Raw genomic sequence first — 18,396 nt, 5'->3', positions numbered from 1 at the left:
TAGTAACATTTCACCATTATTTCTAGATCTGATCCAGGCACTACCTCCAACCCCATCCCTGGCATGGCTTTTCTCATTTACCTCCTGCAACAACCCTAGGAAATAGACACCATTAAAATCCCCATATTACAGATGAGAAAACTGTGGCACAGGGAGGTTAAACAGTTTGCCCGGATAGTAAGTGAGCATGGTGAATTCCAGCTCAGGCCATCTCCATTTCAGAGCCTGGCCCCCAGCTACACTGCCTCTTGTCATGACTGAAATCATCTGGAAGAGCCAGCATCCCTGAAGATAGCCCCTGATCACACAGCAGAGAGGCCTGAGATTGCAGTCCCAGGACTGCCCATTCCTATCTCAGAGCTGCTTTGTGGAATGAGGTGCCGTTGTGGACTGAGGGGCTTGGTAAGGCCACAGCTGTTCATGCCAGGTGGTGAGTATTCCTCTGCAGAGTAACACGAATGTGATGAAATGGAATGTGCACAGAGTTTGGGTGTAGCCTACCTGACATCAAACCCCTATTCTCAGAGTTTCCAGTCATGGGACTCTGGGCAGGTAATCTATCCATACAGCTCAGATTTGTTGACACTGTACTGTGCCAGACACTGTTCTTAGGGACTCATGTGTAGAAACTGTTATCACCCTCATCTTACAGACAGAGAAAATGAGGCCCAAAGAGTTCAGTAACTTACCCCACACCACACTGTGGGTGATGGTAGAACTCTGACTCCAGAGTTTACACCCCTAACCCCCATAATTATTGTCTTTAGTGACCTGAAAGCTTGTAAAAGTGGATAAGCCTTCCAAGCCTCATAGGATTGTTGCGAGCCTCCAATGAGGTAATGCAGGTAAAAGTGCTTTATAAAATCGACTCTTGATCAAGGAAGCATGAGATATTACAACTATGTGATTTGCATTGTCAACCAAAAGAAGGCCTGTGAGTCCCAGACATTTTAGAGGTATTGTCAAGATAGGCTGGAAACCAGCCCATCACTGAGCACTTTTGAAGGTTTGTCACAGGCCAGGCTCTGTGCTGAGCCCTGTGAACTCAGGGGATGACTTCCTAAGTTTGCAGTATAATTGAAAGAACAGACCAAGAAATTGGCAATTACTAGGGCATGCTAAATATTATGCTGGAGGGAAGCTTTGGATACTGTGGAGGACACACAGGGATATTGTGGGGACACAGATAGGGTCCTCAGGAGTGAGGGGAGGTTTTCCAGAGCTGAAAGGAGAAGTTCAGTGAAAGAGGTGTAGGGACTTTGTAGACAGAGGTAAAGGCACATGCAAAAGAACAGAGTTACTTGTACTCTTATTTCCAGGTGGCTGGGAAGAAGCACGACGCAGTGGGTGAACAGAAGCACAGAGGGAGCATATACATTAGCTAACATTTCCCGGCTCATCCAGCCACAGACTATGCAGTCATCTTTTCCATTGTTATGACATGAAATAGACCATATTCTTCCTTTCCATCGCAAGGCTGTCTTTGGGCTCAACCAAGGAAGCAAAGCAACGTAGCAGATAAATCACAGCATCCAGATTGACGTTTGTTTGTTACAAAGAGATAAATAATGCATTACACCTGCTGTTTTCCACCTGATGCTTTTAATCTGAGGAATGACAGAAACTTGGTGCATTCTGCTACCTCAGAAGTCAAGCTGCCTGGTTCTGCCTCAGAGCCACCTTGGTGCAGCATCTCCACAGAAGCATGAGGACAACTCCCACACCTGCACCATGGCCAAGACCAAGTGGGAAACGAGCAGTAGACATGGTGGACAGAGACAGTCCTCTGGGATCCTGGCCTGCCAGGCAGATACAACAACAGCTCCTCTTGGGACCAGATGAAAGTGGGAGGTGACCCAGGGGTCTCCCAGTACTTCCTTGACTGGTTTTCATCTCCTTTTCACTCTTGAGTTTGGGTCATATTGGCCTTTCTCAGGGGAATACCTATGGTCTCAATGTCCTTCTCACTTTGCCCAATCCCTACTCATCCTTTCAGACTTGGCCCTGGTGTCCTTCCTCTGATCTCCAAGGAAGGCTTTCCTCACCCTGTTGTCTTCTGCCCAAGTCCTCATCGCACAGTATGGCAATTGTCTGTTTACTTGTCTTCTGCTCCACTCCTGGCTATAAGCTTACTCAGAATGAGCACTCCCCTTAGTCCTCTACTTCCCAGATGCCTGGCACACAGAAAGAAGTCATTCAGTAATCATCAAAGTTGTCTCAATTGTTCTTCGGGTGTTCTGGTGTATTCTTAAAATTGCAGAAACTTGACCTTAGAGGAGACCTCAAAAGACCACTGCTCAATTCTTCAAACACTTCCACTGTGCCTCTCAAAGGCCAATAGCCAACCTCTGCTTGATACCTTCCAGGTACAGGTTGCTCACTGTCTTATGAAATAACTCATGTTTCCTTGGCCTCTGACCATCACGACAATTTACCTTATGTGGAGCCTAAACCCATCTCCCTGTAGCTTCTGACTTTTTTGGTCCTTGTTCTTTTCCTTGTGACCACACGAACAAACCTAATTCCTTTTCTTCAAGACAATTCTCTGCAGAGTTGAATCCAGGTGTATTGATCTCTCTTAAAGAGAGATCTTACCTCCCTTGTTCAGGTACATATCCCGCACTTCCTCCAACATTCCCAAAAGGAAATGGCTTTGAATTTCTTCACATCCTCATCATCCTTATGCTTATTCTTCTCCAGACACTCTCTACTTTTATTTATTAACAAACTTTTAAGTGTACACTACATTATTGTTAGTCAGAATTTACTAATCTTGTATAACTTAAACTTTAGGCCTGTTGATTAGAAATCCCTCCTTCAACCTCCTCCCCAACCCCTGGCTTTCTGATTCTATGAGTTTGACTGTTTTACATACCTCATTTCAGTGGAATCACGTGGGCTTTGTCCTTTGGGGACTGGCTTATTTCACTTAGCACAGTGACCTCAAGGCTCAGCCATGTTGTGGCATGCGGCAGTGTATCCTTTTTTTAAAGGCTGAATAATGTTCAAGGAATGCCTTTTTCCTTATTTCCTTTTAAAAGTGTGGCTCCCAGAACTTTTCACCAGGCTCTGCGGTTCCCTAACCTGTGTAGAGAGTGAGATTATCCCCTTCTTGATTGATTATCACTTTCACCAGGCTTCATTCCCCTACAGAGCTAGAAGTTATCTAAAACTGGGGCCTTTTCTCTTGTTCTCCTGTTTAAGCAGTGCCTATTCCTTACTGAGCTCAAGCACTTGTATTTTTCCCTCAGAGTAGGATGTTACCGCTTTCCCAACTGAATCTCATTTTGCTATGCTTGGTCTGTCTATCCATCCAGCCTTCTGAGGGCTTTTCGGATCCTGATTCTTTATCTGAATTATCCTTGGCTTTTCCTAGTTTCTTCTTCTGGGTAAGATACAATAAGCCTGGCTGCTAAGTCCGTATCCAAGGCATTGACAAAGGCCTCGGCTGAGACCAGGAAGAGGCCAGTGCTCTGCAGCAGGCCACCGGAGCTTCTCTGTAGGACTAGGGTATTCAAAATCTGGTCCCAAATGCACTGCACAGGAATCACCTGTGATAAATCATTTAAACAACACAGATTGCTGATTGCTCAGAAGTAGAATCAGCTTTGATAGAAGTGGGGCCCAGGCACCTGTATTTTTAATAAGCACTCAGATAATCTCAATGTGCAGCCAAGCATGGGAATCATCAACTCCAGATTTCACTGCATTCAAAAGCCGGAACAAATCCCAGCATGATTTGATCCCAAGTTGACATCTAAGGTGTCCAACCTGATGAGACAGGGGCAGAGCCATGACAGAGCATTGCCTGGTTCTGTGAATGTGGTCAGTCTACCCTGCCACACACCCATCTGTACAAGTGCTACATGATTGCTACATATCATTCTCTGCTCTTTTCCCCCTCTACCCCCTCTGCTCTTAGCTTCCCTCTCTGGCTCTGTGTCTTAGATTTTGGAACCACATTTGAGCTCTTCTGGCCCACTCCAGTTCACTGGTCCTGACTTTCCATGGGTACTTTTTGGAGAGCTCTGGTTTGGCCTCCCCAATGGCTGCTGGAGTGACTCCTCTTCTCACCCTGATACATTGAAACAGCAACTCTCAGGTATAAATTAGTCCTCATTTAATATATTGTCCACATCCGCTGGCTTCTCCAGGCTAGGATCTTATTCAGATTTGCATTATTTTCACATTAATTTTGTTCTCACTGTATCTACATTGCCCAATGTACAATGTGCTGGGGTTGGTGCATAGTAGGTTCTTATTAAATTTTTTCTGTCTGACAGCAGAATTCTTTAGTCTGATGCACTAACTGGAATTAGTGAAAATACCACAGGCTTCCAAGTAAGACAGACTTGAGTTTGCACCTCAGGCCCACCATTTTTTAGCTATATGGCCTTACACAAGATAATTAACCTTTATGAGCATACGGCATCACAACAGAAAATGACAAGTGTGGGCTAGATGTCTAAGGACACTTTTAGCTCTCACATTGTATGAATAAGTCACAGACCCACCCTTTCTATGGCTACCTTATGCCGGGGTCCCCAGAAGGTAATTCTTTGCAGTCAAATTGTGCTTTTCAAATCAAGCGGTTGGAATTCTCTTCTCCCAGCAGCACGTGGCAGGCTGTCAGCACACCCTCATAAGCATAATCACTCCACAGGCATCCTCCAGCCCCCATTAATCAGCCAGTCCTGTCACTTTAATTCGGCAGCACTCCACCACTCACCTAAGTAATTAATCTGGCTTCTGCCCGTGAATTCCTTTCATCCACTTTTGTTTACCACTGTTGAAGGATTTTTTAATCAAAACAATTAAATATGCTAAATCTTCCCCAATTAGGAATGCATTAAAAATTAAAAGTGCTTGAACAGAAATGGTAGCAGAAGCCCTTTGCCTGGTTCTGAGTGCTGCTGCTTAGAACATCACTCCTTTCAGGCATTTTCCACTCGGGGCTGTTCAGAGACTGGTGTGCACAGAGTCACAGAGGGCTGTAGCTGAGGGGGCCTTGGAGACAAACCAGTGCAGCTGCCTCTCTGCATGCTGGGGAAGCTGAGGCCCAAGGAGATCATGGGCCCTTTTTAAGCTCATACAGGGTGTGAGTGATGGGGATTTTGTTCTGTGTTACTTTTTTAAAAAAAATTAATTTGAATATATTTAAGATATACAGCATGATGATTTGATATGCCAAGTGAAATGATTACTATAGTCACGCTAACAATTTACCTATTTTTTCAGGTAGTTACCATTTTTGTGTGTATGAGAGACCACCTAAAGACTACTCTCTTTGCAAATTTCCAGTATTCAATACATCATTGTTAACTGTAGTCCTCAGGCTGTCCATTGATTAGCTCTCTATACATTTTCAGTCCACAGAACTGCAACTTTGTTCCCTTTGACCAGCAATGCCCCCTTTCTACCTCCTGGTTCCTGATGACCACTGTTTTACTCTCTGCTTCTACATATATGACCTTTTAAGATTCCGCATAGAAATGAGATCATACAGTCTTTTTCTTTTTGTGTCCTGCTTATTTTCTTAGCATAATGTCCTCCAGGTTCATCCAGGTTGCTATAAATCTGTAAATGGCAGGGTCTCTTAGTTTTTTAAGGCTGAATGGTATTCAATTATATATATATATAATTATATATATTAACAATTTTTATCCTCTCAGCTGAGTGACTGAGATTTGAATTCAGATTTCTGACTTCTATGATTCTTCCCATCAGAAGCCCTGACCAAAGGACTCATGGCATTCATTTACTCTCTCTTTTGTTTCCTAAGCCAACCATTAGTCTGAAAATAGTTACTGCATTCCTCCATGGCAAATATTGCACTGCTCTGCTGACAAGAGAGTGGTGAGCAGGATAAAAGTCCTTGAACTCATACAGAGTGTGCAGTTTAATCAGGATGTAGGCAGGTAAAATTTGTTGCTGAACGCTCCCTTGAAAATATTCAATCTAATCCTCAACTCAATTGAATTATAGCCCTAAATGATTTTTTCTTTGTGATTGCCAGAATAATATAACTCATAATAATTATTATATAGTTGCAATTAATTAAAAGTAATGATATTTCAAAACACAAACTCCAATTCACAGTCTTCAGAAGACTTTAGCTGCAGAAAGAGTTGGACTCTGCAGCAGTGGTCAGTGTCTTGCTTGAATCTGTTTTTCTAGCTTTATCTTGCCAGGATGACCAAGGGATGGAAACCCAGCTCTGTTCACTTACAGGCTGTGGGACAAAGGCAAAATGACTTTACTGCTTTCAGAATTATGTTCCTTATCTGCAAAATTCAGGTTCCTCAGTGGGACAAATACAGAGACTGCTAATGTGGGACTCATAGTTCTCCTGGGGTTGGAAGGCAAGCAGACTGCCCTTGGGGAGAGCTCCATCTTCTCACAGCCCTGTGGTCTCTCCAGGGTGCAAAGAGATCATAGGCAAAAGGAACTGTGACAGCTCTGATCATTCAAGTGCAAATAAAGCATGTTGGTAGCTCTGAAGAAAGAGGAAATGATTCTGATCTAATCCAAAAATGCTTCATGGAGTAAATGACATTTGAATTGGAGCTTGAGTTGAATTGGAGCTTTCCAAAGTTTTTTGGAAAGATGGTGAAAGGGAGAGAGGTAGGGGCAACACATGCAAAACTGCAGAGTGAAAGTGGGCCAAGCACTGTGTTGGGCACAGGGGTATATGGAGATGAATGAGAACCACTGCCCCAGGGAGGCCCAAGGGAGAATGTGCAAAGAAAGGGACTAATGTTTTTGAGCAACCGGTATGTGTAATACATATTCCTTTTCATTTCAAGAATTACTTGGGCTGGAACCACACAGAAGAAAACATTAAAATTGGGCTAAAGTACTGGAATTGCAACTCAGATTTCTGAGACTCAAAAACCAAAGCAGCTTTTACTACTATTAACAGCATTTTAGAATCTCAGCATTTTTGGTTTCTATCTCTCTGCTGCAGATGTTACCTTTGAAGACATCCAGACATGCTTTGGAGCGTCTCTGGGCATTTCTTACCTGTTTTCACAGAGCCTAGACATTGGAGGAGGTTTATCAGGACAACGGTGTAAAAAACATGGAGGTGGTTTTTCTAGTAAGTATTTAGTTAAAAATCTCCTGAAAAGAAAGGCCGGACTTTTCCTTGGACACACACTCAGGACATGAAAATGATTCCACACCCCTATGTCCCCCATTGATTCCATTTCAGCCGATGGTCCAACTGCAGAGCTGCTAAATACACCAAGCTAATGAATGACCTGTGTTGGCTCTATTTTTGAATCAACCATGGGTTGAGATCACCTTAGAAATATTAGATTTTGTAGGGTGCATGCTCTTAGATTTTAAGCACTAGATAAAGGTCTAAGTAAGACCTAGGATGAAAGAAATGTGTAGATAGAACCTGGAAAATTGACTGTTGAGATAAAGGCCCATCAGGATATAGTTCAAAGAGAGGGAAGAAGTCCCTGAGAGGGGAGAATTTGGTTACCAGCTTCAAGCTAAAAAAATAAATATTAGAGAAAGATTATACAAGAATATTTTGTGATATTTCCTGAGCAAGTTGATATGTGTATTAATGTATTCATTCATTCATCATGCATGTATTGAGTATTTTTTTTAGGTGGGAGACAATGGAGAATGCAGGAATGATGAAACAGTTTATAGTGTAGTGGATGAGGTACATAGAAAACAGGTTTGAATTCTCCCATTTCATTAGGCTACTCATGTCTCAGGGCCTTAAGTCAAATGGTTTCTTCTCCCTGATGCCCTTCCCACCTCTCTCCATTTCCCTACAGAGACTCATTCACTTTTCTAGAAAACTCACTTTTTTTCCCAACCTGTCTCCCAGGCTCCTGTAGATCTATCTGACCACCTATTTCTTTGTACCCCTACTGTGCCCTATAGAGACATTTGCTGTTTAATTGGACCTATTTGGCATATGGCAGGCACTGTGTAAGCATTTAATATGTGAATGAATAAATGAATAAATTAATTATCATCTGAGAGGGTACGAATTATCATACTCTCTCCATCCTCCATGTTGGGCTGGGTGGTCCTCCCATTGTCTGCTTTAATCCAGAGTATGAGCCTGTTTCTAAGTATTTGTCCTATTCTTCTCCTTTGTCCTGTTAGTTAACCAAGCAAGGTAAAAGAATGGAGGATAGATCTTAGAAAAGCACATAAACTTTGCCCCAAATCTCATTAGTGATGCTTGCATACCCATTCTTTGTTTTTTTTTGGGAAATTAGCTAATGCATTTATCCTCTTGATAGATCCCAACAAAAGTAGCTTTGCTGTGGAAGATGTCATTTCTCGGGTGCGAGGTGGCAGTCCTGGCTGGGGTTTTGGCTTAGCTCACAACTCGAGCACCATTTCGTATCGTTCCTGGGGGAGGTCACTGAAGTATAGTCCTGCTGTTATTGATTTCGAGGTAAGTCTTTTTGCAGTTGAAGAAACTCTACGTCCGTGAGGAATGAAAGTGAAACAGACCAGATCCTTTCATATTTCTTATTATGAGCCCATCAAAGAACAAGATTAAATGTTAACGGCACACTGAACTGGTGGCCCTCCCCACGCCTGGCTCTAGGGAGTATGTGACTTCAGACCCAGGTTGTAGGGGAGCTGGGTTCAGAAGTGTAATATCTGGTCAGTGCCCTACTTTTACACTAGTAGTCCCAGGATTTCTTCAGACTTGGGTGACATTTAAAATAATAATAATTTTTATTTATACATACAAAACTTAAAAAAACACATCTGTTGAATTGGAGGTTGGCAAACTTTTTCTTGTGAAGAAGCAGGTAGTAAATATTCTAAGCCTTGTGGGCCATGTACAGTTTCTGTTATACCAGTTTCATTTCTTCTTCTTTTTTACAACTTTCTAAAATACAAAATAAAAATACACTTTAGGAAACAAAATAAAAATATGAAAACCACTCTGAGCTAAAAGTCCATACCAAAACCAGCGATGGGTTGAGTATAGTCCCAGACTGTAACTGCACTTCGCTGCCCCTGCCCCCAGTGATCCTCTGTCGTCACCCCAGTGGAGCCCTGGCAAGGACACGACTACTCCCACTGGGAAGGTTAGGAAGCTGGAGCTCCAGGTGCTCAAGTGATTTGTTTAAGATCTCAGTGCTCATAGGTGGTAGTACCTGGATCTCAGACCTATGGATTTCATATCCAGTTCTCATTTCCCTCTATCCTAGCACCTTCCTTAAAGCCACAATGATCACCTGGGGGCAATTTGGGGCCCATGGGGAAATTTAGTCATGTCGGAAGGCATTTATGATTGTCACAACTGGGAGCATACTAATGGCATCTAGTGGGTAGAGGCCAGAGGTGTTGCTAAACATCCCACGATGCAAGGGACAGTCTCCACCACAAACAAACATCTATCCCCAAATGGCAATAGTGTCAGCGTTGAGAAACCTTGCCTTAAATCCCTCGCCTCACAAATGGAGTAAAATAGCATTCATACTGAAAATAAGTAAGGGTTCTACCAGTTGTCAAACTACTTCTAGTCATATGCAAGAGTAATCCATTAAAAGAGAATTATACTGGGGGCTTTTAAATAAAATATTATTGTTTTCCTGCCAACCTTCTCCTCATCCTTGCCGATTTTATACATATAATTAAAATTCCAGGTGTAGATACATTTCTCTTCTTAAAATATATACCAGTAGTTAAACCTAAAAGCCTATTATAATACCCTGCTCTCTATGAAGAAAGAAGTCCAATGACTTAACCTGATTTTATTTCTTCTCCAATAAGAAATGGACCATTTTCTTACAACTGTAATTCACACGGATCTGAAAACTTATATCATCAAGATATTAGTGATTTGGGTAAAAACTGTAGAATTGATATCAGGAGTAATACATAACCTTTTGTGAGCAAGAGGTGAAATTTGCATTTGCCTTGAGCACACCTTCCAAGGGAAAGACTCATTAATGATTTGAAGACCAAATGCTGTCTCTTGGGAAAGAAAGTCTGGGCTTGGGGTGAGGAAGATATAGTTTGGTTCATGGCTTGGCAACTTTTGATGTGTAACCTTTGACAAGTTACTTAATTTTCCGATCCCCATTTTCTTGCTCTGTAACGTGGGGATAATAGAATGTTATGCCACAAGGTTGGGGAGAGAGAAAGGGAAACATCAGTTGCGGAAACAGGCTCACGGAGGATATGTGGGCTGGCCAAGGCTCCCGTCCAGTAAACAGCCGAGCCCACTGGAGCCGTGTGTGGCAGACTCTAACATCCACAACCACAGCCCATGTTACCCCCGAATAGTCTGCCTTCCATACATCACACTGCTGGTGGTTACAGAGCAAGGAGTGACACAGCTAGAGCTGCGCTGTAAAAAGAGAATGCTTACAGAGGTATGGAGGATGAGTCAAAGGAGAGAGAGACTGTAGACAAGGGGACGAGTTAGGGGGTTATGTGGAACCTGAAGATCAGAGTGGAAACAATTATTTGCTTGCACATCCCCAGAACATAGCAGTACTTATTTATGGTAGGTACTTTGAGTGAATGTAGCCACTGCGTTACCTGATGTGATGTTATGATGTTGTGTTATGTTATATATTGTTACATTATGTTAGGTTATTTTGTGTTGCCATATCACACTACTTACTTTCTCTGAATCCATTTTCTCATCTGTAAAATAGGAACAAGACCATTGCCAATATCTTTTCAAGCACTAACTCTCTGAGGTTCTTCTTCTCCACTCCTCCTCCCCCCTTTAAGTCCCCTGTAGCACTAAGCAGTGATCCTTTTCCCCTTATGGAGGATTCTAGGCGGGAGCAGTGAGAGATGTGAGATGGAGTGCTAAGCTTTGCTGAAAGGTCAAAGGGAAGTTGCCCAGGGGTCCTGGGCTTTCCCTGGAACTAAGAGCCACCTTAACCAGGGCTGCCCATTCTGCACTGACTTCTTATCAATGGGGCCATATTCCCTGAACTTCCAGTAAGTTGTGTTCTTCCCTTGGCTGGAGGCCCAGCCAGTCTTGACGTGACCAGCCGATGACCTCAGCCACAGCCCCTGACCACAGGCCAAGGTCTGTTTGCCGCAGGTCTTTCTGTACACATTTCCAGGAACCCATTCAAGGCCACTGAGGTGCCCCCCACCGACTGTGATTCTAGAGAAGTCAGATTGCTCCAGGCAATTCAGTCCTCTCCCTGAATTTCTCAATGACCTTGGCAAATGACTCCCTCTTAGGGCCTCAGGTGATTGTGCTATAAAATGAGACAACTGGAAAAGAGCTTTCATTTTCTGATTGTGTTAAAATATCCAGCATTATTAAGCATGCTGAAGGTAACCATACACACATGCAATTCTAAAAATATATACTTTTTTTACTATCATCATATCTAACTAATAAAAATGGTGCTTTATTTTATATTATTCTTCCCTTTGCAATGGTATGTCACATTCATTACTTCTTTAGATCCTCCTAGGAATTCTAGGAAATGAGTTATTATTTCCATTCTGTAGATAATGAGGCTCCAGTTTTGAGAGGGGCAGTTAAGCATCCTAGGCCACAAAGCTAGGAGCTGAGCAGCACTTATTTAGCTTTTACTATGTGACATCCATTGACTGTCATCCTCACAATAAATGTGGAAGGTAGGGCTCTTTTTCTTTCTTTTTTTTTAAGATTTTTAAAATTTATTTTTAGAGAGGGAAGGGAGGGAGAAAGAGAGAGAGAGGGAGGGAGAGAGAGAGAGAGAGAGAGTTAGAAGCATCAATGTGCGGTTGCTGGGGGCTGTGGCCTGCAACCCAGGCATGTGCCCTGACTGGGAATTGAACCTGCAATGCTTTGGTTTGCAGCCCGCACTCAATCCACTGAGCTATGCCAGCCAGGGCAGGGCTCTTTTTCTTACATTTCAGATGAGGAAGAGAGGCCCCATGTGTAATGTGATGGAGATCACACACCTGGAAGCAGTAGAGGTGGGATTCGAAGCCAGATTTCCTGCCTTCAGCATCCATTCCCTCTGCTACACCTACTATAGTACTCCCAACACAGATGGGCTGATTGTGTCCCCCAGGGGACATTTGGCAATGTCCAGGGACAGTTGTGGTTTTTACAGCTAGAGTGTGCTACTGGCATCTAGTAGGTAAAGGCCAGAGATGCTGCTAAACATCCTATAATGCATAGGAGTTGTAATAAAGAAGTGTCCAGCTGGAAATTTAGGAGTGCTGAGGCTGAGGAACCCTGGACTACTACAGTCTTCCTGGAATGGGTTGCCTCAAATGTAAATCACGCAGACCCTTCCCCATACACGTCACCACCCTGATACCATTAAGGGATGTGCTGAGCAATGACAACATAAGTACCTATCAAGGACTCTGTTCATTCCTATGTTGAAGGTTGACGGTCAACACACACACACATGCACACACAACACTTTTACACCCTTCCTAATTTCTAAAAGTGCCTGGAGAGGGCAGATGAGTTGACACAAATGGCGTTTGAGCTCTCTCTTACTCTGAGGTTGGGGGACCACACATTTTAGTTAAGGTTCAGAATGACTCTTGCACTGAATGGTGTGATCCTGAGCTGGTCACTCAAACACTCCTGAGCCTCCACTTCTTCATCTGGGGGCTGGGGCTGATTTAGTTCCTGCTTCCCAGAGTGGCTGGGGGGATCAAGTGCAGGGGGATGAAGTGGGGCATCTGGCTCTGTGCCTGTCCTGTAGCAGGCCTTTGAGGAGCTTGAGGGCCAGTTCTTGGGCTCTGGGAAACTGCACAGAGCCCAGGGAGGGACCCTCTGTTCTCTCTGCACCCACAGATGAAGCCTGTCCATGAGCTGCTGAGGCACACGACCCTGGGAGCCCTGGAGACCAAACGCCGGAACCTGCAACGGGCCTTGGATCAGTACCTGATGGAATTTAACCCCTGCCGCTGTGGGCCCTGCTTCAACAATGGGGTGCCCATCCTCGTGGGCACCAGCTGCAAGTGTCAGTGTCCCGTGGGTCGCAAGGGCTATGCCTGTGAGCAAATGGCGGAAGAGAGTAAGGCTCCTGCATCCTCACTCGGGTTCCAGCCTGGCCCAGCTCAGAGAGGCCAGCACGGAAAGGGCTTTGGGGTTCCCATTCTCTCTGTCCTATGCCCTCTGGCTCACTACTCTGGGACCCCACACACTGAGCTCTATGGATGACCCCACACTTAATGGTTCTTACCCTTCCTCTCTGTCATTTAGACCCCCTCTCAGATAAGGACTATTTTTTCTTACCAATGTGTATATGAATAGAACAATAATTCAATTTTGGGATACATTAGTTTCCCAGCACTGCTGTAACAAATTGCCTTAAGCTCAGTGGCTTAGAGCAACAGGAATTTATTGCCTCATTCTTCTGTAAGTTAGAAGTCCAAAATTCAAGTCTATGGGCTGGATTGCTTTCCGGAGGCTCTGAGGGAGAATCTGTTCCATGCCTCTCTCCCAGTCCCTGGTGGTTGTTGGCAATCCCTGGCATTCTTTGGCTTGGAGAGTCATTCCAGTCTTTGCCTGTCTTCATATGGTGTTCTCTGCTCCTTGTCCCTGTTTTTGCTTCTTATAAGAACACTAGTCATTACATCAGGGCCCGCCCTAATTCAGCAATAATTCATTTTAATGTGATTTAATCTGCTAAGTGCCTATTTCCAAAAAAAGTCACGTTCACAGGTGATGGGGGTTTGAACTTGAACATATCTTCTGAGGAGGCACAATTCAACTCACTATATGGTTAAGTAGTGGTCATTACAGTGCAAGGAGTTATGATGATAAACAAAGTGGGGCCAGTGAGGTTTAGACATTTATAGCTGAGCATGAACCAATTGATACCACGAAAGAAAGTTCTCAAACAAGGGTTAGGAATCTGTCTCCTTTACAGAGGAAGGAGTCTGGAGACCTGATGTGAATCCCAACTATGTCACTCACTTACTGTGAGACTGTTAATCACTTCTTTTTTCTGGGATTTGTCTTTCTCATTTAAGTTTTCTTTGAGCTTCAGGAATCTCTACACATGCCCCAATCCCTAAACTTCCAAGTTTCCATGCATACAAAACTGCTTATATATTACATAGAATAATGACAAAAACACGGGCTATCAAATCAGTGTATGAAGAAAGGTTTTAAAAAAAGTCTGGATAGGTGTATCTAAGGTTCTACTCTTCAGTCCGTAAAACAAACTGTTGAAGCACAGGGAAGATGGGATGGAGCCTGGTTTTTAAATGAGATGATGTTGGGTTATAACTTCCTCATCGGGAAGCAGGATAGCACAGCTCGGGGGTCAACTAGGCCTTTGAAACCCAATGCTGCCAGTTTTTCATCTGGGAATCCCCTGTGAAATTAAGATAATATCAGTATGTTCATGACAGGTTGTGCTGAGGATTAAACTAGCCAACACATGTGGCAGGCTATATTTTAAATAAGAGGAAGAGAGAGCTTCATTGGTAGAGGTCTGTCTTGGGTTGGTGCCTGGTTTAAATCACTCCTGTGATGGCCGAAGGTGTACAGATTGAAGCCCAACAAGCTGCCAGTTATTGTGTAGGAGAAATCCTGAGAGGGGTAAGTCACAATGGTAAGTGAATTCCAGAGTCTTTATGAAGAAGTAAATCAAGAATAAAAATCAAGAAGACCAATTACCATGGCCAAACCTGATACAGTTTCCTCATGTGAAATGGAAAAAGGTACTGCCTGACAGGTGGGGAAATGAAAGGAACAAAGAAAACCAACCACTCAGGGCCAATATTGCCCTGCTCCCAGGCCCAAGGATTTCTTGACTTTTCAAGCAGAGTGTGGATGGGATTTCAGCCCCCACTTGCTTTAGTGGCCAGGCAGCTCTCCCAGAGGGACCAAAGGTCAATGAGGAGAAAGAATAACTCACTCTTATTCTATGCCAGCTCTCTCACAACACTTCATGTGCATGAACTATTTATTCCCCCCAGGATATTATGAGATAAATATTATTATTAGCCCCACTTTACAGATGAGGAAACTGGGGCAGGAGGAAGATGAGATAACTTTCTCAATGTCATCTAGCTGGGGCGTTTCAGAGCTATAATTTGGAACCAAGTGGTCAGATGCTAGGACCCAAGCTCTTAACTGCTCCATTCTACTGATTTACATCCTAAGAGTCAGGAAATTTGGGGAATGAAGGCAGAGATTCTGAGATGATTACATTGACTACCATTTTGAGGAATGAGAAGGAAGGGTATGTCCCTGTTCATAGTTATCAGCCTGACTTGGCTTAAAGGGACAAACGTGAGCTCTGCCTGGGTAAGTATAATTATAGCATGACAAGGGCCCTGAGAATCAGTGACTTACTTGGATCCTTGTCCACACAGCATAGACACAGAACAGGGGGTGAGAACTACCTAGACATGCCTTTTCAGTGGTCCGTGCTGAGTCGTATGTACATACACACAATGGGCATTGGAGAAGGGGGGCATGATGCCAATGCTATGGGGGTGGAGGCAGGGCATGAAGGGCTGGGTCCTCCTCCTCACAGCCCCATTCCTCCTGCAGTTACATTCGGTCGGTTGTAGGAAGCTCATGGTGTTCCACTGACCTTGTACCAAATAGGCTGTGGACATCAGGGGGCCTTGGGGCTATCAGACTAGTATTTCAACCAGACAGAGATCTATCTGGAAAAAAAATCTAAGGCTGAGAAGTCAGCCACAATGGAGACCCTACGATGTAGGTCCCTAGGGATTTTCCCAGCAAACCTTTGCCTCTGAGTCACAGAGGTGAGAGAAACAGAGACAGAGAACCTGCTGTGGCTGCCCCACCAGGGGGTATAATTACAGAGCTGGAAGGAACTTGAAGATAATGTAATCCAATGATTTTCACACTGGGATCTGAGGAAACTGGGGGTTTTAGGGGCTGCCCAGGGAACTGAGGTGAGCCTGATAGATACTGCAGCTTCAAATAGAACAGTTCCACTCTCATTTGACTTCTATGTTGGGGCCCATGCAAGATTTCATTTTAGAAAAAATAATGAAAAAATAATAATGCTGGAAAAACCCTACCGGATTAGTCTACCCTTTTCATTTTACAGAGGTAAAAACTCAGGCTGAGAGAGAGAGATGAGCTTGCACAAAGACATGGAGCCAGGAGGAGGCAGCAGCCCCAGGCTGGGGGATCATATGAGCTGGGTTTCCAGAGGCACATGGTCAGTGCATGTTCTGATGCTCTGTGCAGAGAATCTGTCACCCACCCTGGCCCCACTGTCAGAGTCTGAGGGGCTATGATTTGCAAGCCCTGATTCAAAAGTCTAGCAATTCTCTCTACAGGGGTGTGTGTGAACCCCCAGCTGGGTTGTGCTCCCTATTCCTCTCACCCTCTAGTGGCTGCATCTTTCTTCCAGAGGGACACATCTCCCTGCCTTACTCTGCTCTCCATCTTCCATACAGACTTCCATACAGAACCACAGACTCTAATGTCATGAGATGGGCTCTTTTCACTCCATCCAGAGTTTCAAATTAAGTGCTAGGTGGAGAGCATAGGTCTTGGTTGGCTACACCAAGGCATTCCTCATGGAGGGATTGTGGACCACTCTAGGGCAACAGGTAGTCCTCCCTCCATACTGTCTGAGCTGCTTCTTATATGTTAACTTCCTTCTCCCCTTTGAAATGATCTATGCAGGAGCCAAGGCGGAGGGTCACTGGAGCTGCTGGAGCTCCTGGTCTGCTTGCAGATCAGGCACTCAGGAAAGGAGGAGAGAGTGCAACAACCCCCCACCCAAGAATGGAGGCACCCCGTGTCCAGGGCGGGCAGTGCAGACCCAGGCTTGCTGAAGACCTCTGGGCACAGGCTGGGACATATGCAACGGATGCCACCACCTGTAATACCATGGGACAGTGACTTCTTGCAGCTGAGAGGAAATGCCAATCAATGTGGATTTCTTTGTCCTGCCAGCTCCCAAGCCTAAGACCAGGCTATGACATCTACAACCAACTGTTTTATTCCCCACAAAATTCAGCCATCCACCAACCAGGTGTTGAGTGTTAACCAGAATCTTGATCCTGCTCACAGCACTTTGGGTCATAAAAAAAAAAAAGAAAAAGAAAAAAAAAAGAGAAATCTCAACCCATGTCTTAGAGAAGGTTAGAGATACAAAGCAGGCAGATGCTCTGGAAACAATCAATGGCCAATAAGATGAAGTATGATGAGAATTATCTTGGTTCTTTGATAATAATATTTGTTCAATCATAGAAGGATTATTAGTAAGATAAGTGGATAATGAAATAATGAGAAAAAAATTAAAGATTAACGAGTTCCTTCAATTTTTCTTCATTTTGACTCAACATTTTCTTCTATTCCTTCAATTAATCTCTTGTTTGCTTAAGTTCTTACCACAAATATCACGTTTCTCCCAATTATTTTCTCACACTAGTCTCTTCCTTCATCGAGTTTTTAGCAATTAGTAATTACATAGTGGTGCCCACATCTCCTGTGACTGTAATATGACCCATCTCCCAACCTGAGGGTGGGGATTAGCTTTGTTTGGCTCAGCACTGTGTCTGCAGAGGCGAGGGCTGCGCCTTGAGTTGGGAGGGACCCAACAAGCATCTGTGCATGAAGTGAGGTACTGAGCTCAAGAGACAGTTCAAAGATGGGGTCCATATTGGTCAGGCTCCCAGACCGGAGCACAGATTGGAGGGGTGGGCCAATAATGATCAGCACACCTTCCCTGACACACCTGCCTGCCTCAGTATCCCACAGCATCCTACTCATGTGTTGTGTTGCACCGACTTTTCGGTTTACCCATAAGTTTCTCCCCCAGTCTATGAGCTCCTTAACAGTAGAAGTTGTATTCTCAGACAGTACAAGAAACATGTTGACTGATTATATATATAATTATTTTCCCTATCTGTCCAGAATCGTCAATCTTTTTAGTGTAATAATAAAGCCGACATAGGCATGATACAATTAGCAGGGGTTTCAGGGACACAGGAAACCAATTGCTGAGTGAATGATGCTGAAATATGAGGCACCCAAAGTGCCAGGGAAAGCCAGGTGGGAGAAGACTGGTCTTTTTGTCTGCGTTTTATATACGGAATGGGGCTTGACCCTGACCTTGAAGGATTTTTGAATGAGGCAAAGAGGGAGGGGACCTTTAAGACAGAAATTCAGCATGTGACAAAGTTTGAAGTTAAGAGGCACACTGGGGGTGTGCGTAGGTGTAGGTGTTGGGAATGGGGAATGGGGAAGATGGTGAATGTAAATAAAATAACATAAAATACTTAAAACAATGCCTGTCTCATACAAAATTATTGGCATCACCCTTAATATTGTTGTTGCTATTATTAATTAAAACTTATAGTTTAAAAGTTTATTTCTGAGCTCTTTGGATTTTCTAACTGAAAGAAGGGGGGGGAAGAAGATGCCCTTATTGCTTCTCATCCTGTCTTTAATTTACA

General features: G+C 43.9%; 1 protein-coding gene across 2 annotated transcripts in view; it reads left to right on the top strand.

Moving 5' to 3' along the window:
- Nucleotides 1–18,311, top strand: part of C8A (complement C8 alpha chain) — a 56,218-nt gene extending 37,907 nt beyond the window's left edge. For both annotated transcript variants that reach the window (XM_045858755.1, XM_045858748.1), the window contains exons 8-11: nt 6,968–7,099; nt 8,277–8,434; nt 12,782–13,004; nt 16,619–18,311. In XM_045858755.1, coding sequence (XP_045714711.1) covers nt 6,968–7,099; nt 8,277–8,434; nt 12,782–13,004; nt 16,619–16,770 — 665 coding nt within the window. In that variant the 3' untranslated portion in view covers nt 16,771–18,311. The remainder of the gene's footprint in view (nt 1–6,967; nt 7,100–8,276; nt 8,435–12,781; nt 13,005–16,618) is intronic.
- The last annotated feature ends 85 nt before the right edge of the window (nt 18,312–18,396 follow it).

This window comes from Phyllostomus hastatus, unplaced genomic scaffold (assembly GCF_019186645.2).
Source record: "Phyllostomus hastatus isolate PE091 unplaced genomic scaffold, TTU_PhHast_1.1 phas_contig_147, whole genome shotgun sequence".
Classification (NCBI taxonomy): Eukaryota; Metazoa; Chordata; class Mammalia; order Chiroptera; family Phyllostomidae; genus Phyllostomus; species Phyllostomus hastatus.
This window is presented reverse-complemented; position numbering and strand designations above follow the sequence as displayed.